Source organism: Pygocentrus nattereri, chromosome 25, assembly GCF_015220715.1.
Source record: "Pygocentrus nattereri isolate fPygNat1 chromosome 25, fPygNat1.pri, whole genome shotgun sequence".
Classification (NCBI taxonomy): domain Eukaryota; kingdom Metazoa; phylum Chordata; class Actinopteri; order Characiformes; family Serrasalmidae; genus Pygocentrus; species Pygocentrus nattereri.
In genome coordinates, this window is record NC_051235.1 from 31,748,978 (window position 1) to 31,776,695 (window position 27,718).

At 43.2% G+C, this 27,718-nt stretch overlaps 1 protein-coding gene across 3 annotated transcripts in view; it reads right to left on the minus strand.

Moving 5' to 3' along the window:
* Window positions 1-724: 724 nt before the first annotated feature.
* Window positions 725-27,718, minus strand: part of cdh11 (cadherin 11, type 2, OB-cadherin (osteoblast)) — a 129,454-nt gene continuing 102,460 nt past the window's right edge. For all 3 annotated transcript variants that reach the window (XM_037534506.1, XM_037534504.1, XM_037534505.1), the window contains 7 exons: window positions 23,810-23,997; window positions 14,069-14,322; window positions 13,020-13,156; window positions 11,524-11,645; window positions 10,598-10,715; window positions 3,036-3,287; window positions 725-2,501 (listed from right to left, as the gene is read on the minus strand). In XM_037534506.1, coding sequence (XP_037390403.1) covers window positions 2,005-2,501; window positions 3,036-3,287; window positions 10,598-10,715; window positions 11,524-11,645; window positions 13,020-13,156; window positions 14,069-14,322; window positions 23,810-23,997 — 1,568 coding nt within the window. In that variant the 3' untranslated portion in view covers window positions 725-2,004. The remainder of the gene's footprint in view (window positions 2,502-3,035; window positions 3,288-10,597; window positions 10,716-11,523; window positions 11,646-13,019; window positions 13,157-14,068; window positions 14,323-23,809; window positions 23,998-27,718) is intronic.

The following is a 27,718-nucleotide window of genomic DNA, read 5'->3' on the forward strand; positions in this document are numbered from 1 at the left end:
TACTGTATAGCTGCACTCTGTAGTTCTACAGTTACAGACTGTAGTCCATCTGTTTCTCTGATACTCTGTTACCCTGTTCTTCAGTGGTCAGGACCCCCATGGACCCTCACAGAGCAGGTACTGTTTGGGTGGTGGGTCATTCTCAGCACTGCAGTGACACTGACGTGGTGGTGGTGCATTAGTGTGTGTTGTGCTGGTATGAGTGGATCAGGCACAGCAGTGCTGCTGGAGTTTTAAAGTGGACAATGAGTGTAGAAACAGGGAGGTGGTCAGAATGTTACGCCTGATTTAACTGGGGAGAAATACTACATACAATTTTGCTTTAAAATTTTAAATAAAATTTTAAGCTTTAGATTTTCTTGATATTCTCTTATTTCTCTTAGAAAATCAACAACATGTCATTTGACCAGGGGTGTTCAAACTTTTGCATGTGACTGGAATCAAAGTAATAGAAAACCAGTTTGGTGGCAGATAAACATATAAAATGAGTCTAATATAGGAGTCAGCGCTAGTCTATATCACTGAAAATAATTAGTAAGCAGCTACGAAATTAAAAGTAAAGAAATTTAGAAAATGAATGTTCATAATATGTTGTTTTTAAAGGCACAGTCACATCTTGAGACAGAATTCCTATAAACAGATTATATTGTATTATTATTTCTTCACTCCTTGTTTAAAAATAAAACAAAATCACTGCTCATTACAGATTTATCAACACCTTGGATTATTTTATAAAAAGAGCATTTATTTCAAAGTTTTCCGCTTCTTAGATTGAAGCACATAATAAAGCAACAGTACAATGTTCATAAAATATAAGTGTGATGCTGTAACAGTTTCGTACATGTTGAAATACTGATATTTGTATGTATACTAAAATAAGAACTTTTAAAATTGTACAAATAGTTACCATAAAATCGACATAGAAATTAGCTGTTTCTCACTGCGACAGGACAGATTGCTATTTTCTCACAGGGGAGAATAATAATATACGCCATTAAAGAAAATGAAGAAATGAAGAGATTGAAAATAATGATAATTGTAATAATTATATCTTCATAATAAAAAAAAAAGAGAGGAGATTTTACATGAACCGAAAGGCGCAAGTTTGATCCTCAAGAGACATATCTGCACGTTTGTACTGTACATACGTTATATGGATTTTATCTTGCTTTAGGATATAGTTTTCAAGTTACAAAAGAAAAAGAAAAATGCACTGCGTTTGCGAGAGTGTCCGTGATTTTAAGGCGATTTTTTGAGCTCACGTGTCTTTCTTTGTTGTGGTTCATTGGTGGTGTTGGCCTGAAGGTGGGTTGGTATTTTTTGTTGTTATTTGTTTGTTTGTTTGTTTGTTTTTTTTCTTGCCTTTGTTGGATCCTTCAACTTCAGGGCCTATTTTTATTAAAAAAAGGAGAACAAAAGCAAAAATTTAAAGAAGAAGACGACGTCCTGTTTGGGCAGATCCTCCGACGGCCAGTAGGAGGCGCTACAGAAGGGACCGAGTCTGAGTTTGCTGACCTTTTTTTTTTCTCGTGTTTCTTCGTTAATAAGGCAACTGTTTTTTTCTCCATTGTGAGCTCATTCACAGTATCAGCATTTCCACGTCTTCCTGTGACCACCTTACGAACAAGAAAAGAGTGAATTACGTTGCGTTCTTTCGTGCTCAGACGACCACGCGGGTATTTCTTCGGATTTCCGTACATCCCACAGAGTTGTTTTTTATTTTCTTTTTGTCTTTTTTCTTTTTTTCAGATTTTATTTTTCCCCCCACTTAGCCGTCATCTTCCGATCGTACCCTACACGTAATGATCTCCTACCGTTTATGCAGTATACTGGCACGTATACTCGAAACAAGCGAACGAAACGACCTAAAAAGTTTACTATAAATAGTAAATGAACTCGTGGAATACTTATAGTAAACCTCACACAGTACACATAGTTAGTGGAAGTGATGGGAGCGAGGTGTAAGAAGAATCGACAAAAAATAAAAACCCAAAAAAGTGGTCGTTAGGAGTTGTCGTCGGCCGAGTCTTTGGTGCCGTACAGGTCGGCGAGTTTTTTGAAGCGCGGCCCCCAGCTCTGGAGGTAGTCGTAGTCCAGGTCAGAATCCGTAGTGACTGATTCCAAAGAGCTGAGCGATCCCGCGATGGAGCCTCTGCCTTCGTAGCCGTAGACCTGGATGGAGTCGTACGGTGGGGCGGTGGGGTCGTTGTCTGCGTCGGAAATCCTCGTTTTGATGAAGTCATCCACGTCGACGCTGTTAGCCACTGGCCTCAGCCCGGGCCTCAGAGGGTACTGCAGCTCCGGCTTGATGTCCTTACGCGGCAGGAAGCCGTTGGCGCCGTCCGGGTTCTGCAGGGTGGCGATGTCGAAGGCCTCCGTGTCCTCCTCGCCGCCACCCTCGTCGTCATAGGTGATGATGTTCTCGCGGATGTCCTCCTCCTCGAGGACAATCAGCGGCTCCTTCTTCTGCCGCCGCAGAGCCACGAACAGAACCACGATCGCTGTAAAACGAGAAGAGCAGGGGTTTTGAGCAATTTAACACCTTTTTCAAAGCAGTCACAAAATGCAGTTTACGGCTCCGTCAGCTCCGTCAGCTCCGTCAGCTGAGCTATGCATTTTCTGTCTTCACTAATTCTTGATGGAATACATTTGAATGGAAATGTGCTGAAATTTTGGCCTCACTTCATTTGGAAGGTCCCCTAAAGATGCTCAACAGACACTTTTTGGTGATGTTCAGTTGATTATCAGCAACATTTAGGTTAGCGTTAGTTATAGGACTAGGTGTAGGTTTTGCCTTGAGGTTAGGCTTAAGGTTAGGTTTAGGGTCAGGGAAGGATTTACAGTGTATCTACAGTGGACCATCCAAATAAAGAGTTATCAGGTTAGGTTTAGGGGGTCATCAGCATGACTGCAGATCTAAACTGCAGGCCTATTTAGACAGTAATCCTTAGGCTTATTGTTCAGACTCATCCCTCTACATACATCATAAAATACTTTACAGTAATGATAATAAACTTGGCAGCAGTGAGTCTCACCCAGCAGAATCACGATGCAGGCGAGGATGGCTATCAGAGCCCCGGTGCTGAGTCCAGCGGGCAGGACGAACGGCTCCACGTTGCAGGACAGGATGGTTCCTTTGCTGTCGCAGCTGCACACGCGGATCATCAGCGTGTTGGTGCTGCTCATTGGAGGAACTCCGTTATCATTGATCTCTATGGGGAGCTCATAGACGCCCTGCGTCATCCTGCTGAAACCCCTCCGGATCACCATGACGTTGGCCGTGCTGTCTGTGGCAGAAAGACGGAAACGTGAGCAACGTCTGAGGAAGACGGATACAACATACAGAGAAAACAGCAGTGACAGTGTAAGTATGAACATCTGTAACAGAGACTGCATGTGGCCACAACGGAGATGAAGTTGGCTGGATTAGAGCGTCAATAGGCTAGAATAATATGCTCTATGTATACAATATTGACTTTATCTCCATATATTTTATTGGTATTGATTTTCTTGTGTTTATTATGTAATTATCTTATTTTTAATGTTGCTCAGTAGCTAAAATATTTCACTTGGATATAGTAAATTACAAGTTTACTGTGTTTACCTTCGCATTTATAAAAAATTCTTGTTGCTGATTACAATTTAAATATTATTACTTTTTTATTCTTTCATGCAAAATAGTACGGTTGGGCTGAGTGGTATATTTATTATTATTATTATTATTATTATTATTATTATATTATTTATAATTATATTATATTATATTAGTAGTAGTAGTAGTAGTAATGTAGGCTTACAAACATACTATGTTTATAAAATGTCTGAAAATATCAGTAATAATGAGTCTTTGAGTCTTCAGGGACCATGATGACTATTGAATGTGTTAATAAGATGTCATTTCCACGAACTCCGACCTTTGTCTAATTTGGGAAAAGTTTTGTAGAGAATTGCTGGGGTGTGTCATGTTATTGCTTTCACCGAGATAGGTTATTGTGTATATATATATATATATATATATATATATATATATACACACACACACACACACACACACACACACACACACACACTATATTGCCAAAAGTATTCAGTCATTCCCACAAAGTTGGGCGTGTGAAATTGTCCAAAATCTCTTGGTGCTGAAGCTTTAAGAGTTCCTTTCACTGGAACTAAGGGGCCGAGCCCAACTCCTGAAAACACCCCCACACCATGATCCCCCCTCCACCAAATTTCCACTGACCCCGCTCTGTCATTTTACGTGGCCGACCACTTCGTGGCTGAGTTGCTGTCGTTCCCAATTGCTTCCACTTTGTTATAATCCCACTGACAGTGGACTGTGGAATATTTAGTAGTGAGGAAATTTCACGACTGGACTTGCTGCACAGGTGGCGTCCGATCACGGTACCACGCTGGAACTCACTGAGCTCCTGAGAGCGACCCATTCTTTCACTAATGTCTGTAGAAGCAGTCTGCAGGCCGAGGGGCTCGGCTTTATACACCTGTGGCCATGGAAGTGACTGTTTTTTTTTTAACCAATGTATCATCAATATTTTTCCATATTGTAACTACAGCATCACTTACCAGGGTTACTTTCCTGCACTTTCTACTTAAGTACTACTCTATTTTGCACTTCTGGTTAACTGCATTTCATTGGCTCTGTACTCTGCACAATGACAATTCAGTTCAATCTAATGTGATTTAATGTGATCTAAACTACTGAAAAAGAACCAAAAGTCATGTTTGGACCATTTCTACTGGTCTCTTTGACACAAAATGTCCACACAGTGTACCAAGCAGCTTCTATTTTCAAACATTATGAGGTTCTAGAGTTACGAGATTTTTTATGACGAGATGAGATGCTCTGACAGCTGTGAGGTTTGTGGGCACCAGAGAGAGGAAAGTGAGGTGAGAACAGGCCTGTATTAAATTCGTCTTTAATCTGACAGACATCTATCTGCTGTAATCAGAGCAGAGGAGAAGGTGGAGGTGGAGGTGGAGGTGGCTTTAATGAAGGCCTGGGATGAGCTGGATCAGCTCCAGCACACACACAGCTCCCTGTGCGCAAGGTCACACTCGGAGCAGAGATGGAGTGACTTCATTTAGTCACCCTGTGGCTTCTGTAATTTTCTCCCTCTCTCTCGCGCCGGCATCACTGTCTTTAGGCCTCTGCGGCATAAAGGCCTCTAATGACACACCTTCAGCACTTATGTGGCATGACACCAAGCGAAGGCTGCCTCAGTCTCACCTCCTCTTATAATGCTGTATCATATTCTGACTGCAAGATTACCATGAGCAGTCACATCTGAACTGTTAGTGCTCCTCTGAGGCTCCACTTCTTATCCAGCGCTGAAGGAGCCTTTTCAGGCCACTCTCGGCAGTAAACAGCTCATACAGAGCGCCGCGGCAGCAGCGGCGCTCTCAGAGCGGCTCCTGTAGAGGGACGTCTCTGTGCATACACACATGCCTAAACTGCATTTAGCCACCACTTTATTAGAAATGTCCGCCAATCAGCCAAATTCACTGGCCGTTTTATCAGAAACACCAACCACATACGCGTAGACTTAAAGGCATTTCCAAGAACGTGGCCAGTTAATGCAAGGTGTTTCCAATAAAGTGGCCAGTGAGTGGAAGTACAAGGTAGGTTTCCAGTGACCTTGTTAGGGGAAGCCCAGGGCAGATGTTTCCAATAAAGGGGCCAGTGAGTGGACATACAAAGCAGGTGTTTCCAATAAAGTGAGTGGGTGGAAGTACAAGGTAGGTGTTTCCAATGTAGTGACCTTGTTAGGGGAAGCCCGGGGCAGATGTTTCCAATAAAGTGGCCAGTGAGTGAAGATTCAAGGTGGTCGTTTCCAATAAAGTGGCCAGTGAGTGGACGCACAAAGCAGGTGTTTCCAATAAAGTGGCCAGTTAGTGGACGTACAAAGCAGTTGTTTCCAATAAAGTGGCCAGTTAGTGGAAGCACAAGGTAGGTGTTTCTAATTAAGTGGCCCATTGTAGGGAGTACAAAGTAGGTGTTTCCAATAAAGTGGCCAGGTGTATTTACTCTGAGTCCAGTGTCTTTTTCTACTGTAGCAGCTAAATTTCCCTTCGGTCATCATTAAATTACGTCTCTCTGTCTATAATCCGTTACCATAAGCTCATAAACATATATTTTTCCTATTTTAAATGCAGTCGATGTGATGGCCATTGCTGAGTGCATATAATAAGGGGGTTGTGTAATTTGCGGCTGGTTTTCATTAAGTTGCAATGATAAGGCGACGTTAGAGGTCCACGCCGAGCTGGCCGTAATGGAGTGAGAGATAAACGAGTGGGTGAAAACTCTTCAAATCTGTGTCCATTTGAAAGGCTCCTCTGGCCGATGATAAAGCCAGTCAATCTGAGCGGCCTAATCTGTCTCCCTCACACTGCTGGCTTTTGAAATGGCCCGGTGGAAAAAAAGCACTCATTTCCGCTCTCATTAAAGCAGATCAAACAGAGGAGACATCGCCATCTCTCTCTCTCTCTCTCTCTCTCTCTCTCTCTCTCTCTCTCTCTCTCTCTCTCTCTCTCTCTCTCTCTCTCTCTCTCTCTCTCTCTCTCTCTCTCTCTCTCTCTCTCTCTCTCTCTCTCTCTCTCTCTCTCTCTCTCTCTCTCTCTCTCTCTCTCTCTCTCTCTCTCTCTCTCTCTCTCTCTCTCTGGCCTTAAAGCCCTGCTGATCTGCTGGTGAATGAACGTGAGTCGTGGTGAAGCCGTTCACATCAGAAACTCCTGAATGGCTTCATGTTATTAAGACACCAGCAGGTGATCATGTGGAATTACAGACAGCAGCTGTTGACCGCCTCCGTCACGGAGTCATAACTGAGACGGGGTCATTTTGCGCTCACTGACGATTTTTTAACATGCAACTGCAACTCTGCTTCATTTACATACACTTAATATTGTAACATAGTGTTAATTATTCAATTATATCACATCATGACTTTGGTGGTAAGACAGCACGTTCTCTACAATGAATATTCATAGAGGCCACTTCTAGGTGATTAAAAGATGAACATCATTGTTATTGTTGTTGTTGATGTGACTGTTAGCCATCCATTTCGGTTGAGACTGCTGGCCAATCAGAGGCTGTGTTCCTGACTTGTTGACCAATCAGTGAATGTGTTCCTGAAATTTCAACCAATCAGAGGCTGCGTTCCTTTCCAAATTATTTTAACAACTACACTTTCTTGAGCCTCAATCGATCAATATTGGTTTTTAAATGAATTATCTAGAACTCCAAGCACTACAGAAGAGCTCGTCCTCACAGTCATGTAGGAAGGCTGAGGCCATATTTTGAATTAAAAAACGTGTTTTTCTGCAATTTTAACTACAATAATCTCTACATGACTATGGAATATATGAATTAAATGACATGAAGAAAACAAAAGCCAAATAAATATTATAAAATATATAATAAAAGTCCCCCAGGAGTCGTGTCACTGGTGTTACCGCTTAACAAAAAGTCTCTTATTTTGAAATAAAAGTCACGCCGATGACGTCACTCGACCTCCATTGACCTGTTTTCTGAGGATCTATGGAGAAAATCTCATGGTGATTCCACTGTGTCTCTCAGTTCTCAGAGATCTTCTCATTCAGCTCATGATCTCATATGAAGCTTCTAGCTGACGTCACTGGTGTGACCGACTTTATTCTGAGGTCACTGTGAAAAAATAGAAACACCAATGGATTAAATTCCATATTTTAGTGGACGTTCCCTGATGGACGGCGTGTGGTTTGATGTTCTGTAAAATGCGTTGATCATTAAAAACGTCTCTGGTGTTTCCTTTACTTTGAGGAACACCGATGACGGTCAGTCACACCAGTGACTCCTATGGAGAGGCAGGAAAGTGGACGTTTCTTTAGAACGACCCTGAGGGACGTCATTTCATTCCACTCTACATATAAATAGACGCAAAAAGTTCTTTTTGTCCCTTCACAGCTTCTAAAAGCTGCTGAGTTGTTTTATTCCTCTCTTTTAAAACTCTTTTCTGTCTGAGCTCCACTCAGTGTGCCATGTCACCCCTTAGTCCTGAGGCCAGAGTTTTCCATCTCAGTGCCAGCGCAGCCTGGCATGGCTGGAGCTCCTCGCGCCTGCCCGCTCTGGCCCAGGCACAGCGGGCACCAGGCTGGGCCCAGGGGTCTGCGGCCGTGCCAGGCATTGAGCCCCTAAAGCAGCTGGGGAGGAGAATCTCTGCCATGCGGCAGGGAAAGTGTGAGAGGAACGGTGCTAATCATCATGCTAGCGTGGCCTCAGCCATGAACCCACAGCCTCTGATGTGATTAGAGAAAAACACGAGTGAATCCAGCTCTTTGTGTGATGTCCAGAGATAAGACATAATCATCTATATGAGGATGACAAGTGTTTAAACGGTCCTAAAATCTGATTGGCTGAGCTGCATACGAAGCGGTTGTAAAATCCATGATATGTGCCCACCCACGACCGCCTCACGGTGACTGAATTGTGTATTAATACGACAAAGCACAAAAGGTCATCAATAATCTTTGTCTATCATGCTGCTCACATGGACCACCAAGTGATGATGAAGTAAGAACCTGCTTACTGTTTAAACTGAGGAGCTGACAACTTATGTTCTTAACTAGAACCAGGCTGGTCAGCTGGCTAAAAGAGCCAACAGCCGAAACAGCTCCATCATTAATATGACAGGCTTGAATTAAAGCACTTACAGTGTGATTTACTGTGAAACTGCAGTATGAAAGTCTAAAAATGTCTCTTGAATGTCTGAAACACTTCAAATGTGTTTGTCAGAAGTCGCGTCAAACCCAGGCTGAATCCCAAACGGCTCCGTACTCCCTAAATAGTGTTCTAGCTATGAAAGTTTGGGAATTCTAGCCTGTATGGAGTGTGGGTGTGTCTGAGTCCCAAATCACTGCTTCTTAGCTGTATTTTGCTCTGTTGAGCTGCAGGATCCAGTATTTAAACTCCTACGTCGTGCACTATGTGGGGAGCAGGGAGCTGTTTGAGATCCAGCCCCAGTGTGAGAGAGATGTGGTGGTGATTTAGTGACCAAAAAGAATGCATAAGGTGAAAGTTTTGCATGAAACAGTAAAAATTCATTAAATGACCACAGTAAACAGTGACAGGTGACCAAATGTTCCTCAATCAATGGTCCCTGGTTGCTTGGCAATGATACCACACTCTAAAGGAACTACATTTCTTGGTGGAATAATTAATTCTGTCGCTTATTATTAATAATAACAAAGTATTTTCTGACAAATATAAGTATTTTATCATATTTTGTCCATTTTATAAAAGCCTCTTGAGTCTTGCATTACAGTGATTTTATTACAGGGAAGGGAGTTTCGGCCTCGAGTCGTGCCTAAGAACACCCTTCCCCTGGTACAATCACAGCATTGCACAGCCTTTCATGGCTTATTGCTTTAACATAGTAGCTGGAAGGCTGTGTGATAGTCAGTAAAGTCCACACAGTGCTTTGTTTAGAAACACACATCATTAGAACAGATGCAACACGGGTTCTTTAGTGCAGAAAAAGGTTTTATATACAACCATGAACACTCAAAGAACTATTTCCATGATTAAAACGTTCTGGACATTGTTAAAGAGTTCTTTAGATGGATGGAGAATGTGCCGTAGATGGTTCTACATAGTTGCTTTTTGAAAATGGTTCTGTATACAGGTTCTGCTACTGTAACATGCTTGATATTGTAACAATGGAAGAACCCCCTCGGTGCTACACAGAACCCTTTTCACAAAGCTTCAGTACAGAACACACCATAAAACTGTCATTGTGTTCTCATAGGACGCTTTGCTAGTGGGAGCCATAAGCAGCTGCTTACCTTCGTCTAGTGAGAAGACCACCCATGTCCAAAATGGTCAATTTATTACGGACAAAAAAACGTTCTTAACTTTTAATTGGAGTCAGTATAAGAGGTTTAATTCCAGGCTGTTTTGGAGCACTTTTAGTGGTCCATTTACCAAACATGCACACAATGTGAAGGACAGCTACTGAACTCAAACCAAAAGAAAAATATTAAAACTCTAATTTTAGTGTGTAAAGATTAAGATTAAGATTAAGATTAAGATTAAAAGACCCACAACGGGGGAATTTTACCTCCTCATTTAACCCATCCCTGCAGTGAAACACCACATACACACTAGTGAAGTCACACCACTAGGGGGCAGTGAGCACACTTGCCCAGAGCGGTGGGCAGCCCTGTCCACAGTGCCCAGGGAGCAGTTGGGGGTTAGGTGCCTTGCTCAAGGACACCTCAGTCACGTACTGTCGGCTCTGGGGATTGAACCGGCGACTCTCCGGCTCTTTAAAGCCTCTTTAACACAGTGATGTTAAGTTTATGGATGGCATAATGGCTTTTTTATTAGAATTGCACAGCTACTGTTGATCCAAGCAGACGACCGACATTGGCAACATCTAAAACTCACCAACTCCACTTAATCACAAAGCAAGAAAGTGCAGCTCATTTGAATTTGCCTGGAGGAACTCAGACATCTAATCTGGAATTTACAGCCTCCACGCTGAGGCACTAACCCTCCCTGTCTACATTCCGGCTGGACATGTACGTTATTTCACGCTGGACTCACCTCTGTTGTCCTTCAGGGAGAAGTTGAGGTTGTTCGCCACCCTCGGGGCGAGGCTGAAGTGGAAGTGCTGGCGGTGGGCCATTTCATCCTTGTCCACCGCACTCACCGTCTTTATGATCTGGGAAGTGATCGGACCACATCAGGTCAGAGGAAGCATATTTAAACTGCATTCAGACATTTAAAAGTTTGTATTTCTATTTTTTTCAACTTATTAATTAACATTTGTGTGGTTTTATGTGCCATAAAATGAACCAGGAACGGTTTGTAAAACTCTTTAGGGTTTAAACAGGCTGAACCCTTAAGACCGAAACATGTAAATGAGCTTTGTCCTGATTGGCTGCACCGTACTGGGCCTCAAAAAGCAGTCCAGGCTGAAACACTCCTTATAACTTCAGTGTGGAGGGGCGGAGCTTAACTGCTGTTGAGCATTTCTAGTCAAACGGCAGGTTTTGTTGATTTTCTACGCGAAAAGTTTGATCAGAGAAGCCCAAACAACTGTAAACAAGCTGGTTTTAGTGACATCACAAAAACTTCATCCATGTTGACTTACCACTTCGAACTCTTTTAGTAAAAACGTGAGTTAGTAAAGTTTTTACACATTTATGGACCTGAAAATCACTGTCACATACGACACAGGCAGCAGCCTAAAGCGCAGAGTGCCTTAACTTGGAAAAAGTGTGATAGAACAACGAGAAGCACAAATTCACATCTACATCCGGAAAGATTCGGAGAAGTTTCGCAGCGGAAGTGTTTCATTCTTTCCGCTACAGAAGGAGAGTGAGATGGAATGAGGAGGAATGTTTTGTCCTATATACAGGACTTTTTTTTTTTACTTGTTTGTTTATTTATTCTGCAGGTTTTATTCACTGAACTGCCACCTTGCGTGTTTGTACTCAGGGATAGGATGTAACGGTAAACAGCCTTACGGTGCCGGGGGTGACGTTCTCACACATTAGCACTTCCTCCTGAGTGGCGAACTCCGGCGCGTTGTCGTTTACGTCTTTCACTTTGATGTTGACGCGCACCTTTGCATCTTGGTGATGTCCGCCTGAAACAAGACAACAGAAATCAAAGGAGAGCTCCCAACACAGCTGGAATACAAGTGACGAGGTTTTCCTTTACTTTTCTAAGTAACAACCAAGTTAACAACTTTTTTTTTTCCCTGTTTTCATCACACACACACACACACACACACACACACACGTATTGCTACATTTGTGAGCACTTCAATAGACGTATGTATCAGTTATTTTTTCCAAAAAACAAACAGAAAAAAAGTTGCATTCATGGTGAAAAAAGATTATTTATTCATTCATTCATTCATTCAGTACCAGCAAAACATTCTGTCCATTTGCCTAACACCATGAGCACCTCCTTGTTTCTACGCTTATTGTCCATTCAATCAGCTCCACTGCTGTGTCTGATCCACTCATACTAGCACAACACACACTAACACACCATCACCACGTCAGTGTTACTGCAGTGCTGAGAATGACCCACCACCCAAACAGTACCTGCTCTGTGAGGGTCCATGGGGGTCCTGACCACTGAAGAACAGGGTAACAGAGTATCAGAGAAACAGATGGACTACAGTCTGTAACTGTAGAACTACAGAGTGCAGCTATACGGTCAGTGGAGCTGATAAAGTGGACAGTGAGCGCAGAAACAGGGAGGTGGTAAGTATGTTTTGGGGGGGCAGTTGCATTTAAACTTATGCCGACTCTGTAATATAGAAAACAGAGAGGATACCAAAGTATCAATTAAAAGTATTAAAACAGGGGTGTGGCTTGTTTAGTGTTTAAGCAAGTTGAAACGTTGCCTTCAAGAGCTGAAGAAAGTCAAAACGTCATGAAGACTGGAGACGGAGCTTCTCTAAAGAGAAGCGTTTCATTTCTAAGCCCAGTATGAGCCCCGCTGTCTTCATCAAGGCGCGGAACGCAACGATATCATGTTTCCAGAGAAAAGCGTAATCCGTTTTACAAAAGAGGCCGTTTGATTCGCCAAAACTCAAGACATCAATTTTAGAAGCGTCGAATTATCACAGAGGAAAGAAGAGAAGAAGAGGAGCGTCTCTGACAGAAATGCAGAGGCACATAAAAATCTGAAAATCAGAAAGTCTGGATGCTAATGTGGTCTGGCTGCTCCCCACGGAGAATGGGGCGCTTGAGAAAGTAAATATAGTCCCTTTTTTTGTTTTTGAGGCGAGCTGCATTACCAGCTCAGAACTAAGGGAATGATTTGGCGGTTTGAAGAGGCAATCTGAAGACGTCTACCCTGAAATCATGCTCAGGCCCAGAGACGCCTTGACCACACGAGAGCGGGTGGAGAGAGGGATTGGGCCGGTTGGGAAGGGAAAGAATGAAAGGAACTCAGAGCTACTCTGTCATTAAGAAACCCCCGAAGAAAGAAGAAAAAGTCCTACCGATCTCTGTAGCGCTGACGGAGATGTTGTGCCAAGCCTGAGTTTCGCGGTCCAGAGACCTTGTGGTCTTTATAGTGCCGTCCTCGGGGCTGATGGTGAAGAACTCCTCCAAGTCTGTGTAGCGAGGGATTAAATATCTACCAAAGAAAGAGAGCAGAGAAGGGATGAGCTCAGGTTGAAGTGAGAATTAGGCAAATTTATACAGTTGGCCTCTCTTACACCAAACGTACAATCAGCCAAGACGCGTTTGGTGTCTGAAACTAGTTTCTTTAGAGCTACAAGAGCTAATGTAGCCAAGTAACGGAAGCTGAAGGAATGAAGACCAACTAGAACCACGCTAACCAAAAAATAATCAATTATCAATTATCAGTCAGCTGTAAACTCATTTAAGGTGGTAATTGATTTCAGATAGATCAACAATGTGTGACACACTGTTATCCGCAACAATGGACAAATGGCTGTGAATAAATACTCATAGGAAAGACGGTTCTTCAAGGGTTCTAGTAAAGAACGTTTTTCTATATAGAACCATGAACACTCAAAGAACCCTCTGCATGATTAAAGGGGTCTTTGTAGCATGAACTGGTTCTTCAGATTGACATATTTTTACACACACACACACATAAAACTATGAATCAATACCGCAAACATATAAATACAAATATCCAACAGTTTGTGGACAGCAGCTTATCTTCTCAGATGATTGTGTTAACAGCCATCTACTCTTCTGTGGAGGCTTCTAGATGATGGAACATTGCTGTGAGGATTTGATTGAGCATTAGTGAGGTCAGGTATTGATGTTGGATGGTCAGTTCTGGATCACTAACTCCTCCCAAAGGTATTGGATGGAGCGCCATCACACCAGAGAACACAGTTCCACTGCTCCACAGCCCAATGCTGGGGGGCTTTACACCCCTCTAGACCACGCTGGTCATTGAACACTGTGACCTTAGCTTTTCCTGAGCTGTCTAGATACTTTTGGACATATAGTATATATTGTAAGTTGTATAGCAAGTCCCATATAACAACACAGCCGCAGATGCTCTTACCTGATGGGGTTGTTGGCGATGTCTGTGTCCCTGGCGTGAACGCGGCCCACCAGTGTCCCCCCTGGAGCGTTCTCCTCCACCTCGAAGGTGTAGCTGGTGGCCATGAAGCTCGGCGGCTCGTCTGCGTCCTCCACAGAGATCTTCACTATCGTGGTGTCTTTGTACGGCCCCCAGCTGATGAAGCGCGTGTCGAGGTATGGATTAGTGGCCTCGACCTTCAGCGTGTACGAGCGCTTGGTTTCAAAGTCCACGGGCTGTAAAGTAACACAAATCATGAGTCACCGAGCGTTTCCAGTCATCCGCTTTTTGCCCTTTGATGCAATCAATCACAATGCCATCTTGATGCAATTACTGATGGGTTATTGTTTATGTGTGGAAACGTGTCAAACATGTCAATGGGTCGAACCGGAGCCGCCGCCGAATTACAGGCTCTCAGGATATGAACTGTAAACAGTGCTGGCCTCATGAATAAAAAGATTAGCAATTAATCAATGCTGAGTACAGTTACTCACACTGAGCATTAATACACAGTCAGAAACCTGTTTCAGAGACAGAGGATAGAGGGCGCTGTTGTAAAAGATACGGGAGCTGAAGCTGGATACATATACACGGGAACATTACACTAAATAGAGCTGCAAGGAAGAAAAAGAAGAAGAAGAGGGAATGAGTGAATGAGGGTAAGGAGAAGAAGAAGAGGAAGAAGAAGAGAAGAAGAAGAGAAAGGAAAAGGAGGAGGAGAGGAAGAAGAAGAAGAGGAAAAAAAGAAGAAGGAGAGGGAATGAGGGGAAAGAGAAGAAGAAGTGGAGGAAGAAGAAGACAAAAAGCCTAAAACATCTAATCCAAACACACAGACTGGCCATACAGTTTATCAAGGTCTGGAATTCACTTCCAATCCATGACGTTTTCATTCACTACATTTCCGAAAGTATTCACTCATCTGGCTTCACACGTATATGAACATAAGCAACAATCCATAGGGTTTAATATGATGTCGGCCCACCCTTTGCAGCTATAACAGCTTCAGCTCTTCTGGGAAGGCTTTCCACAAGGGTTAGGAGTGTTTATGGGAATTTCTGACCGTTCTTCCAGAAGCGCATTTGTGAGGTCAGACACTGATGTTGGACGAGAAGGTCTGGCTCACAGTCTCCGCTCTGATTCATCCCAAAGGTGTTCTATGGGGTTGAGTTCAGGACTCTGTGCAGGCCAGTCAAGTTCTTCCACACCAAACTGGCTCATCCACGTCTTTATGGACCTGCTTTGTGCACTGGTGTGCAGTCATGTTGGAACAGGACGGGGCCGTCCCCAAACTGTTCCCACAAAGTTGGGAGCGTGAAATTGTCCAAAATCTCTTGGAGCTGAAGCTTTAAGAGTTCCTTTCACTGGAACTAAGGGGCCGAGCCCAACTCCTGAAAAACAACCCCACACCATGATCCCCCCTCCACCAAACTTTACACTCGGCACAATGCAGTCAGACAAGTACCGTCTCCTGGCAACCGCCAAACCCAGACTCGTCCATCGGATTTCCAGACTGCGAAGCGTGATTGGTCACTCCAGAGAACACGTCTCCACTGCTCTAGAGTCCAGTGGCGGCGCTTTACTCCACTGCATTCCACGCTTTGCATTGCGCTTGGTGATGTAAGGCTTGGATGCAGCTGCTCAGCCATGGAAACCCATTCCATGAAGCTCTCTACGCTGTTCTTGAGCTGATCTGAAGGCCACATGAAGTTTGGAGGTCTGTAGTGATGGACTCTGCAGAAAGTCGGTGCCCTCTGCGCACTATGCCCCTCAGCATCCGCTGACCGCTCTGTCATTTTACGTGGCCGACCACTTCGTGGCTGAGCTGCTGTCGTTCCCAATCGCTTCCACTTTGTTATAATCCCACTGACAGTGGACTGTGGAATATTTAGTAGTGAGGAAACTTCACGACTGGACTTGCTGCACAGGTGGCGTCCGATCACGGCACCACGCTGGAATTCACTGAGCTCCTGAGAGCGACCCATTCTTTCACTAATGTCTGTAGAAGCAGTCTGCAGGCCTAGGGGCTCGGCTTTATACACCTGTGGCCATGGAAGTGACTGGAACACCTGGATTCAGTGATGTGGATGGGGGAGTGAAAACTTTTGGAAATAAAGCGTATATTTGTCAATATGTTCAATAATGTAAATGGAATATACCGGAAGCCATTTCTAATATATTATATGTTATGAAGACAAAATATTTTGAAATATGTTCTCAATGCAAATTTACAATGTAATCAGGATTAATTACGCTCAAAGTGAACAAACATGCCCATGTTTATTTTTATAACTTGTCAGGACGTGAGGTCATATATATATATATTTAAATACTGTGCCATGTCTGCTGTGCATGTCAGTATCTATACACAATAACAGGTATTTACGTCTAACCTGGCTCTGCACTCATCAGTGTGAAGTTATTTTCTTCTAATCTTCATTTTCTTTTTTCCTCTTTTCTCTTTATTGATTGATTTATTTATTAATGTATTTTCTTCTTTGTTGAATCTCTTTAATGAAGCTGCCAGTGTTGGAATCAGCTGAGACCCATTTCTCTCCTCCAACAGGTCAGAACCTCCACACAGCATGCACAGGTCTCTCTCTCTCTCTCTCTCTCGCTCTCTCTCTCCTCCCCTCTGTTTCTCTCTCTCTTTCTCCTCCCCTCTGTTTCTCTCTCTCTTTCTCCTCCCCTCTGTTTCTCTCTCTCTCTCTCCTTCCCTCTGTTTCTCTCTCTCTCTCTCTCATTCTCCCCCCTACTCTCGCATCTTTCCATCTCTCTTGGTGTTTGTCCCTTTAACTTTTTTCTCACCTGTTTTGTCTTTCTTTTATCTTTCTGTCATTTCTATTCCTCCCACTCTTCCTCTCTCCTCCCTCCTTTATCTCTCTTTATTCTCTCTCTATCTGCATTTTCTGCTTCTCTCTAATTTCACTGTTTCTCTCTCTGTCTTTGGTTTTTATAACGTTTTTCCCTCTCTCTCTCTCTCTCTCTCTCTCTCTCTCTCTCTCTCTCTCTCTCTCTCTTCCTCTCTTCCTCTCTCTCTCTCTCTCTCTCTTTCTGACATCTCCCTCTCTCAAATCTCTCTCTCTCTCTCTCTCTCTCTCTCTCTGTCTCTCTCTGTCCCTCTCTGTCTCTCTCTCTCTCTCTCTCTCTCTCTCCCTCTCTCTCTCTCTTTCTGACATCTCCCTCTCTCAAATCTCTCTGTCTCTCTCTCTCTCTCTCTCTCTCTCCCTCTGCAATCCTTTATTTTGGCACGTAATAACTTGCCGGCTGAACCTAATCAGCTGCAGATAATATTCACAATAACGCTGGGCCTCTCCTTAATATTCAGCGCGCCGTCTGCCCGCAGTTGAAACAGAATAGTTGATTAAAACTGCGGCAATTCCGTCAGTAATTTTGACTTTAATTTTCAACATGCTTTGAAGAGCAAAAGGTGATGATTTCCCGAGAGGTGTATCAGCGAGGCATTATGTTATTGAGTGAAGCAGCAGCGCATCAAACGGATTGTTTGGCGGTTGAAAAAACGAGGCCCATTGTCTGATTCTCCAGGAAAAATAAAAAAATAAATAAATAAAAACCCTCGCCGGCCTCTGCCTGGACAGGCTGAACACACTGGTGGTGACGATGACATGATGAGTTTACGCGAATAATGCTGACCTCCATCTAAACCAACACACAGCTGTTTTCCTGCCCTGTCGTGGCTCCACAGCTGAATCAGATCAGCAGGTAATAATAAAATAATCCTCCTCTACAGTAAAATAAAGCTCTGCTGATCCTTCAACTCAGTTTAACAGTAAATGGTCTTAACCCTGAAGGCGCAGACGGCTGGTCACCATAGCAACACAGACAACAGTCTCGCTTAGATAGTAGCTACGAAACGGCAAAGAGAGAGATTTAAGACGGACACCGATAATCTGGAGACGAACGGACTGATTAGTGTTTATAGTCAGTCCAGCTGGTTTCCTGATACGTTTAATCTGCAACCAGAAACTGACAAACACTAAAAAGTCGCAATGGTGAAGTCTTTAATCTTAAATGGTACCTAAGGCACCAGAATGTAACTGCTGTACAATTTAAGGTGGAACAGGACAATTTGAACAAGAAACTGACTTTTCATCTTCACAAGTTTTAGTGTTTGTCAGTGTTTAATTGCAGATTAAACTGGAGAATGAGAAGCGACTTCAACCTCGAACGTTGAGAGACATTCTGTAAAACTTCCCTGCTGGAGATGCGAGAAAAGCTAAAGCTTAAAGCGGCGCAAAGGGAGTCTGTCTTCATTTATATTGTATTTTTTTAGCCTATTCCAGCACATCAGCACATACTGAGACATATTTACAGCCAAGATGGTAAAATGGACATAAAACCTTATGGATCCCAAGGTGGACTGATTTTTCTTGAATGGACTCTTCTTAATGTTTGGGTTGTGACCCCTTTGCTAATCCAGCAAAAACTCCAAAGAGCCAGAACAAAACTAATGTTTTATCACTTACTAAATCAACTATAATTGGAAAAATCGAAAATATATAATTATAATATATAAATACAACAGTTAAGCCCCACCAACTCATGCTGAAGTTATAAGGAGTGCTGCAGAATGAGGGCAGAATACAGGGCAGCCAATCACAACACAGCTAATTTACAGACCAGTAAATAGTCAGTAATAAAAATACCCTGTTTACTTCTAAGACAAGCTTCTAAGAGAAGCTGGTCATGTAGAAACGAATTATGATTGTTTTTTGGTGCGTAAAGCTTCACCAACAATGAGTGTATTTAGATGTACTCAGTAATCGTAATCAGATTTCAGCAGTTATCTGATTATTTAGATGGTCACTCTGATCTAGAAACCCAATTAAGGAATCTGATAAACAGGCTGGATTTTAGCTCAGTAATCAGATTTCTCAGTGCTGTGAGCTCTGACTCTGATTTCTTTCTGATTTCTCAGTCTGAGCATGAGTGAAAACAGACGGCGGTACCAGAAATAAGCGAGCAGCGTCGCCACGAGACAGCAAAACACTTTTGGAGTGACCCTGAAACCAAATACATGCTTGACGAAATGAAGGATTTAAATATTCTTCACCATCTCGATGATGAACGTTCATATTTTCAGGTAAAGTGGAGTGATGCTTAAAAACGTTGCTTTACATTGGGTTTACATCGAGTCTTCTTCTGTGAGTTTATTGGCTGGTAGTAAAGCACAAATCTGATCACTATCTGACTCATGGAGACCTGGAGTTTCCCCATTATCTGATTATTATTATTATTATTATTATTATTATTATTATTCTGATTAAATGCATGTAAACACATTGATTGGATTACTGAAGAAAAATCTGATTTTCTGCAGATTATGAAGTGCAGTCATTATGTCACTAGGGGTTAATCCAGCTATACGCAGGTTATACATAACCAGATGAATTGTACGGATGATTCTGCTGAATTGGGTCCGAGCTGAACACACACTTGAACTTTGGCTTTAGACTAAAATCCTGAATGTAGGTATGTTTATTTATGTACAAGCCTTGCTAACAGTACATACCCTCACTCTTCTCACAAGATTGCGCAATCAAAAGCTATTTTTTGGCCTCTTCCGGCTGCAGTTATAGGGAAAACTAAAAAACATCCCCACGATCACAAAATGTTCACATTTTTATCATCACTGTGCCCCACGAGGAGCCAAATACACTCACACACACACACACACACACACACTGTCCCCTGACATTTCTCCTGAGTGTTGAGCCATTATTTCCTCACGCTTCAATTTTTCGCCTTCCTCACTGCGGCGTTCCCACTATCCAGAACCCGTAGCGGTTATGATCATTGTTGTGTCTGTGTGTTATGGTAATGACCAAGGAAGGAGAGCAATGCAGGCCCGTCTGATCCCACTCAGACTCCGACAAGCGGAAAGACACAACGGTTACGCCATCATTTACAGCATTTCAACCAGGATCATCCTGACAGGCCCCTCGCTAACAAACAGGAACGGCAGTAATCACGCTGGTCTCTCACGGACGGACGCGGATGTCACGCTGCTGAGGGACCAAATTACCTGTCACATTTAAACACTGAGCTACACCTTATTTATTTATTTACTTACTTGTTTATTTCATATTATATATATTATATATATATATATATATATATATATATAGGGATATATAGGGAAGCATTTAGGAATTCTTTAGTGATGAAGTGTTACAGTGTTACTACCTAAAGTTACACTATGGGTTGCCGAGTGTTTAGGAGCGTAGAGCATAAAAGACACCAACGCTTTGATGATCAATAACTTTTCAAACCTCCTCTGGCATCAACATCAGCACAAACACTAAGCAGGAGCTTCATGGCAGGGTCTCCATGGCCGAGCAGCTGCATGAAAGCCTTACATCACCGAGCGCAATGCCAAGCGTCGGAGTCCAGTGGTGTAAATCGTCGCTACTGGACTCTGGATAGTGGAAATGTATTCTGTGGATGAATCAGCTTCTCTATCTGTCAGTCTGATGGACGAGTCGGGGTTCGGTGAGCGCCAGGAGAACGTCACCTGCCTGACTGCACTGTGCCAGCTGTAAAGTTTGGTGGAGGAGGGATAATGGTATGGGGCTGTTTTTCAGGGGTTGGTCTAGAACCCTTAGTTCCAGTAATAACAATACCAAGGTGTTTCTAATAAAAAGGCCAGTTAGTGGACGTACAAGGTAGGTGTTTCTAATAAACCGGCTAGTTAGTGGCATTGTAAAGTAGGTGTTTCTAATAAACTGTCCATTTAGCTGTAGTACATGGTAGGTGTTTCTAATAAACCGGCCATGTAGATGCAGTACATGGTAGGTGTTTCTAATAAACCGGCCAATTAGTGGCAGTACAGGTTGGTGTGGTAACCTGCTTTAGATTATCGCTTTACTGCACCAGAATTTATTTTAAAGTTCAGTAAATCTCATGTGGTTTGTAGTCTAACGTCCTGTTTGAGTGCCACGTGTTGCTCTAGCCCTTCATTAGTGCTCAGTTTCTGGCCATAGAGCTGGATATTTTTGGGTGCTGGGCCACTCCCATCCCATCCCAGCACCTCTCACACTGCCATGTCATTACCACAAAGAAGGCATGTTATTTAACTTCAGTAGCCCTGAGCTGTGTTTGTTTACAGAGCCCTGGGCTCCTAGGGGCCCTCTGTGGTTCAGATAAACATGTACAGTCCAGCGGGGGGCAGTGTTGAGGCCGAATGTGAGGCCTGGGAGGTACTGGGATGATTTCTGGCTCAAAAGAAGCAGCACTGGCTGACCTGTCGCTGTGTAACTGGCTGCATAATGCAGCAGCCCACAGCAAGCCGAGAGAGAGAGAGAGAGAGAGAGAGAGAGAGAGAGAGAGAGAGAGAGAGAGAGAGAGAGAGAGAGAGAAAGACCATGAAAGTCAAAACTCATCCCAGACATAATAATACAGCAGAGCGAGTCACTGCAATCACACAGTGGGACGGAGAGAAAATCTCTATAAGATCCCCACTGAGCAGCGCTGTCTCTCTCTCTGTCTCTCTCTGTCTCTCTCTCTCTGTCTCTCTCTCTCTCTCTCTGTCTCTCTCTGTCTCTCTCTCTCTCTCTCTCTCTCTCTCTCTGTCTCTCTCTCTGTCTCTCTCTGTCTCTCTCTCTCTCTCTCTCTGTCTCTCTCTCTCTCTCTGTCTCTCTCTGTCTCTCTCTCTCTCTCTGTCTCTCTCTGTCTCTCTCTCTGTCTCTCTCTCTGTCTCTCTCTCTGTCTCTCTCTCTCGCTGTGTCACTCTTCCCCTCCTTTTCTTGCACTGTCTCGTTTCTCATTTACTCATTCCTTTGTTATGTATCTCTCCCTTTTTCCTCTTTCTGACTCTCTTCTTCTTTGCACACCTTCTCTCTCTTCACCTTGCTTTGGATAACTCTCTCTCTCTGTCTCTCTCTCTCTCCCAATGCCTTTTTCCTTCGCTGTGCCACTCTCTCCTCCTTTTCTCTTGCACTTGATCTCTTTCTTCCTCCTTTGCTCATGTATTCTTTCCCCTCTCTCTGTCTTTTTCTTATTTCTTTCTCTATGCTGACTTTCTCTCTCTTTCACTTTCCTTTGCTGTGGATAATTTTCTCCTTCTGTCTTTCTCTCTCTCTCTCTCTCTCTCTCTCCACTATCACCCTGTACAAACCCCACAAACAAACTCTGTAAACAAACAAACAAACAAATACAAATACAAATAGTCGTCCAAGAGAAACAATTTCAGTGGAACACAAACTCACAGTCGCTCAATATTAACCTTTCATAGATAAACACAGTACAGACTCACCCCCCCCCCCCCTCCCCTCACTCTCTCTCTCTCCCCCCTCACTCTCCCCCCCCTTACTCCCCCACCACTGTCTCTCTCCCCCCTCACTCTCTCTCCCCCTCACCCCCCCACTCTCTCTCTCTCCCCTCACTCCCCCCTCACTCTCTCTCCCCCTCACCCCCCCACTCTCTCTCTCTCCCTCTCATTCTCCCCTCACTCTCTCTCTTCCCCCTCACTCTCTCTCTTTCTCTCCCCTCACTCTCTCTCCCTCTCCCCCCTCACTCCCCCCTCACTCTCCCCCCGTCATTATCTCTCTCTCTCTCTCTCTCTCTCTCTCTCTCTCTCTCTCTGTCAGATCCTGCTGAGAACCACAGCTCCTGCTCATGTTTTATTGACATATTTCACATTAACACACTTATCGTCATGCGTTCTCTTTTTTAGCACAACATTTATTTACAGTATTTAAATCACTGTAAACCCCTCACATCCCCTTTCCCTTAATATAATGTCTAATTTGATTCTTAATGTAATGATTTTCTCTTTTTCTCTTTTAATCATGTTTTTATTGTTTACTGTGATTTTTAAACAACTTTTCTCATTTGTAAAGTACTTTGAATGATGACTGGTCTCAGTCAGGGGTCCGGCATTGTGGCCTTGACCCTCTCAAATAAAAGACAGTGCAGGGAAATGTTACGAGGCTTTACAGTACAGGATGAGCCCCAAGCATCTCCCTTTTTTGACTATAAACAAATAAAAGACCCCTGGAGCTCCTTTTGATCATCTTCAGCAGCAACTATCCCTGTGGAAACTCACTCTTCACTCCAAACTCTTGGGCAACTGGGCGAGTTTTCAGGCTAACAGATCTGCTGCAGCTCGTTGGAAAGTGTTTCAGAGGAAGAGTTGCAGTTTCTAGCCTACGGATGACCAACTAGGCGAACCAGTCTGCTACAGCGCCACCCTGAGGCAGTGCAGCTGCAGCTCTAGTTAGTGAAGAACACCAAGACAGAAGCTGATAAACATTGAGCTTCATGGAATTTGCATTTCAGCTTCTGTTTTCCCAAAGGGATAACATAATGTCATGATCAGTTTATTTAGCGACCCCCAGAACTCTGATTTTGAGACATTCAGGGGGTCTAAAAGGTTCATTAGAAAGTACAATACCCCCCAGGACCCCTGTATTAGCCTTGATCTGCTGAGTATTTATTTATTTACATTTTTAAACCAGGAAAAGTCTCATATTTAAATTATATATGATGCAGCACGGTGTGACGTCATTTCTCAGGGAATAGGCCATTAAATGTGAGGTCAGCAATCATTTGTTGTGTTTAAAAATGTAAAAAATATCAAGGTACTGGAAGCTACGGTGTAGTAGTCTAGCTGGTGGCTGTGGGCCTCACTATAGAGATGGACAGGGAACTCAGGAGCAGGACCGAGAACCACTTCTCTCACTGATTTGATCCATTTCTCCTCACCTTCTTCAGCTTGATGACGGCCTCCTGGGTCTCAGAGTCTTTGCTGATTTCGAAGTAGTTCATGCCGTCTCCCTCTAGCACTGTATAATCCACCAGCCCGTTCTCGCCCTGGTCCGTGTCTTTGGCCTTCAGACGCCCCACTTCTTCTCCCGGGACTTTATCCTCTGAGACAGACATGGCATACACACCTGCAAGGGACAGAGGGTCAGGAAAGGGACCAATTTAATAATCTGGGGGCCCCAAGGAAAGACAGGACCCTTTTACTGAAATTCACACTTCGCTACACAAGAATGTGTAATGTAAAATAACTTCAACATGGAAAAGTCTACTGCAGGCTAAACTGTCAGGGATGCTGTTTTAAATACTGAACCACGCCAGACTGAAACCCAGTGATGTTCTATCTGAACCCGACTTCTTTATAAAGGCAGCTGTAGCCTGGCTCATCATTTTCTGAATCCAGGTGTAGACAAAAGTTTGCCTAAATTTAACTGTAGCCCAATATAATTCTGTATGAACTGGATTACAGCCCATCAAAATTCTATCTGAATCTGATTGCAGCAGACAAAATTCTGCCGGAATCTGACTGTAGCCGACAAAATTATGTCAAAATCCGACTGTAGCCAACAAAATTCTGTCAGAATCCGACTGTAGCCGACAAAATTCTTCCGGAATCTGACTGTAGCCGACAAAATTCTGTCAGAATCCGATTGTAGCCGACACATTTCTGCCGGAATCTGACTGTAGCTGACAAAATTCGGTCAAAATCCGATTGTAGCCGACAAATGTCTGCCGGAATCTGACTGTAGCTGACAAAATTCTGTCAGAATCCGACTGTAGCCGACAAAATTCTATCAGAATCCGACTGTAGCTGACAAAATTCTGCCGGAATCCGACTGTAGCTGACAAAATTCTGTCAGAATCCGACTGTAGCCGACAAAATTCTGTCAGAATCTGACTGTAGCTGACAAAATTCTGCCGGAATCTGACTGTAGCTGACAAAATTCTGTCAGAATCCGACTGTAGCGGACAAAATTCTGTCAGAATCTGACTGTAGCCGACAAAATTATGCCGGAATCCGACTGTAGCTGACAAAATTCTGTCAGAATCCGACTGTAGCCGACAAAATTCTATCAGAATCCGACTGTAGCTGACAAAATTCTGCCGGAATCCAACTGTAGCTGACAAAATTCTGTCAGAATCCGACTGTAGCCGACAAAATTCTGTCAGAATCTGACTGTAGCTGACAAAATTCTGCCGGAATCCGACTGTAGCTGACAAAATTCTGTCAGAATCCGACTGTAGCTGACAAAATTCTGTCAGAATCTGACTGTAGCCGACAAAATTATGCCGGAATCCGACTGTAGCTGACAAAATTCTGTCAGAATCCGACTGTAGCCGACAAAATTCTATCAGAATCCGACTGTAGCTGACAAAATTCTGCCGGAATCCAACTGTAGCTGACAAAATTCTGTCAGAATCCAACTGTAGCCGACAAAATTCTGTCAGAATCTGACTGTAGCTGACAAAATTCTGCCGGAATCCGACTGTAGCTGACAAAATTCTGTCAGAATCCGACTGTAGCTGACAAAATTCTGTCAGAATCCGACTGTAGCTGACAAAATTCTGTCAGAATCTGACTGTAGCCGACAAAATTATGCCGGAATCCGACTGTAGCTGACAAAATTCTGTCAGAATCCGACTGTAGCTGACAAAATTCTGTCAGAATCCGACTGTAGCCAACAAAATTCTGTCTGAACTCAAGTGTAGCCAACAAAAATCAGTCTGAAACAGACCAGCTCTAGCTGAAGTCTGAATAAACTCAGCAGTCACAACACCGGTTGTGTTACGTGAGCAACAGCAACAGCAGATATACGATCATTAGTAAACGAAATTGAGCCTTTCCATTAAGTTCCATTTTACCAGCTGTGAAGGCCAAAATGTGTCTAAGTGTGTATGTGGGCCCCACTGACCGCTGATAGATATTTAAAATAATCACTGCAATGTCAAAACAACAGCTATTTCCGTATGTTTATGCATTTTGATATTTTATGTAACACCACAGTTATACTTCCTATTTTTGGGCCTCTTCACTTCTGGAGGTCCTCAGGCAGTTGCCTGATGTAAAGTTTGGGCTCAGGAGTATTCTCCGAGAGTGTGTGGCCATTCTAACATTGTTAACACTGACCATGAGTCATCCACTGGGCAGGAAAAAGCATCTCTTTAGGCCCACTGAGAGAGGAAGAGCCAATAAGCTCCATCACAGTCTCGGTACCTGCGGAGGCACGGCTCAGCTGCTAGGCACCTGCAAACATGCATGCATGTGTGTGTGTGTGTGTGTGGACACCTGCCTGAGGCGAGGGCAGAGCAGGAGGACCATATGGGCTCTCCTCACTGACTACTCAAAGCCAACGGCTTCGACTGCTTCTACAAAAATAACTTCCACACAGGAAAGAACAGCTTCAGGAGGAGAGAAGGAAGAGACTCGGGCATGTAAGGAAGATTGTTCAATCAGAACAGCCAAAAAAATGAGAGAAAAATAAGCTGAAACCACACAGCCTTTCCAGCCCGGGGGTCCTGACGCTCGGTCTTTTCTCCAAAGCTAAGCTAATTAAATGAACAGATCTTTAGGAGGACTCCTGCTTCAACCTACAGGCTGAAAATCTGGCACCGCTGAAGAGACTCTCGCTGAGCGCTGGCGCTCGAATTCGGAGAGAATTTAACCCTCAGTGCTTACTGTCAGTTCGATATACATTCAGTTTACATTATATAATCTTTTAGATATCATCACATAACCGATTACAGAGTTACACAGCGTATCAGCTTAGCATTTGGTCTAGTTAGAAACATGTTTCTATTAGTTTCAGCATCAAAAACCGAATAGTTAAGAAAGAGAGTAAAGATGTTGTGCAAATTTTGCCAATTTATTTCCCAAAAATAAACATAATTCATTTCTACATGGCCGTTTTCCAACCTCCCGTTATTCCTTAGAGTTACACAGGCTGTGCCTTTAAGGCTGATTTATGTAAATGAGCTCTGTTTTGATTGGCTGCTTTATATTATGCCTCAATCAAAATATAGTCCAGGATGAAACACTCCTTTTAACTTCACTATGAAGTGGGAGGAGCTAAACTGTTTGGGGCTGAATTTGCTGATATAAGCAGATCTATATGTTGTCATATCATCATAACACAAAAGCATTATATACTCTAACTATATAACTCGAGCTTAGTTTCCAGCTGAGTTTTGAAACTTTGGCATGCTTAAAATATCTTATATTAAAAAGGCAATTAAGTTTGTAATTAAAAATAAAGCCTGTCTTGCTGTGGATCAGTTGTGGCGCTCAGAGAAAACAGAAAATCACTGTGTATATACAAAATAAACCGTATATTTTTGCTTATAAATACCAACAGAATGAAATCACCATCATATTTTTTGCACGTTCAGCTCACAGACACTCCAGACTAACAATTTCTGAAAAAGTATCTGAGGTGCACCTTATTTTCAAGAAATCTACAGGCAAAAATTTGCTAAATTTAGCAGGCGGGAGGTAAAATTTTGATTAAAAATTACCCAATTTTTACCCACGTTTACATATTGAACAGGATCTCTCGAAAATAACAACTTATGGCACATGTGACTGTCACAAGTAAATACTTTATATTTGCAATTATGATTGTAATTCACCCCTCAAAAAAAAAAAAAGAAGTTAACTGAGCTCAAACGCTTTTGTTTCAAGAAAGCAGTGAAAATACAGTTTTCCATGATCTCCTCAAGCTCCAGCAGCAGCCGTACTGAGCCAGTAACGTGACACAGAAACTCCAAAGCTCCACTCCGGCCAGATCACTGAGCCAGGCAGTTTTCCACATCACTTCCATTAGAGCGGCGGCGTTCTTTCATTCTACTGGAGGT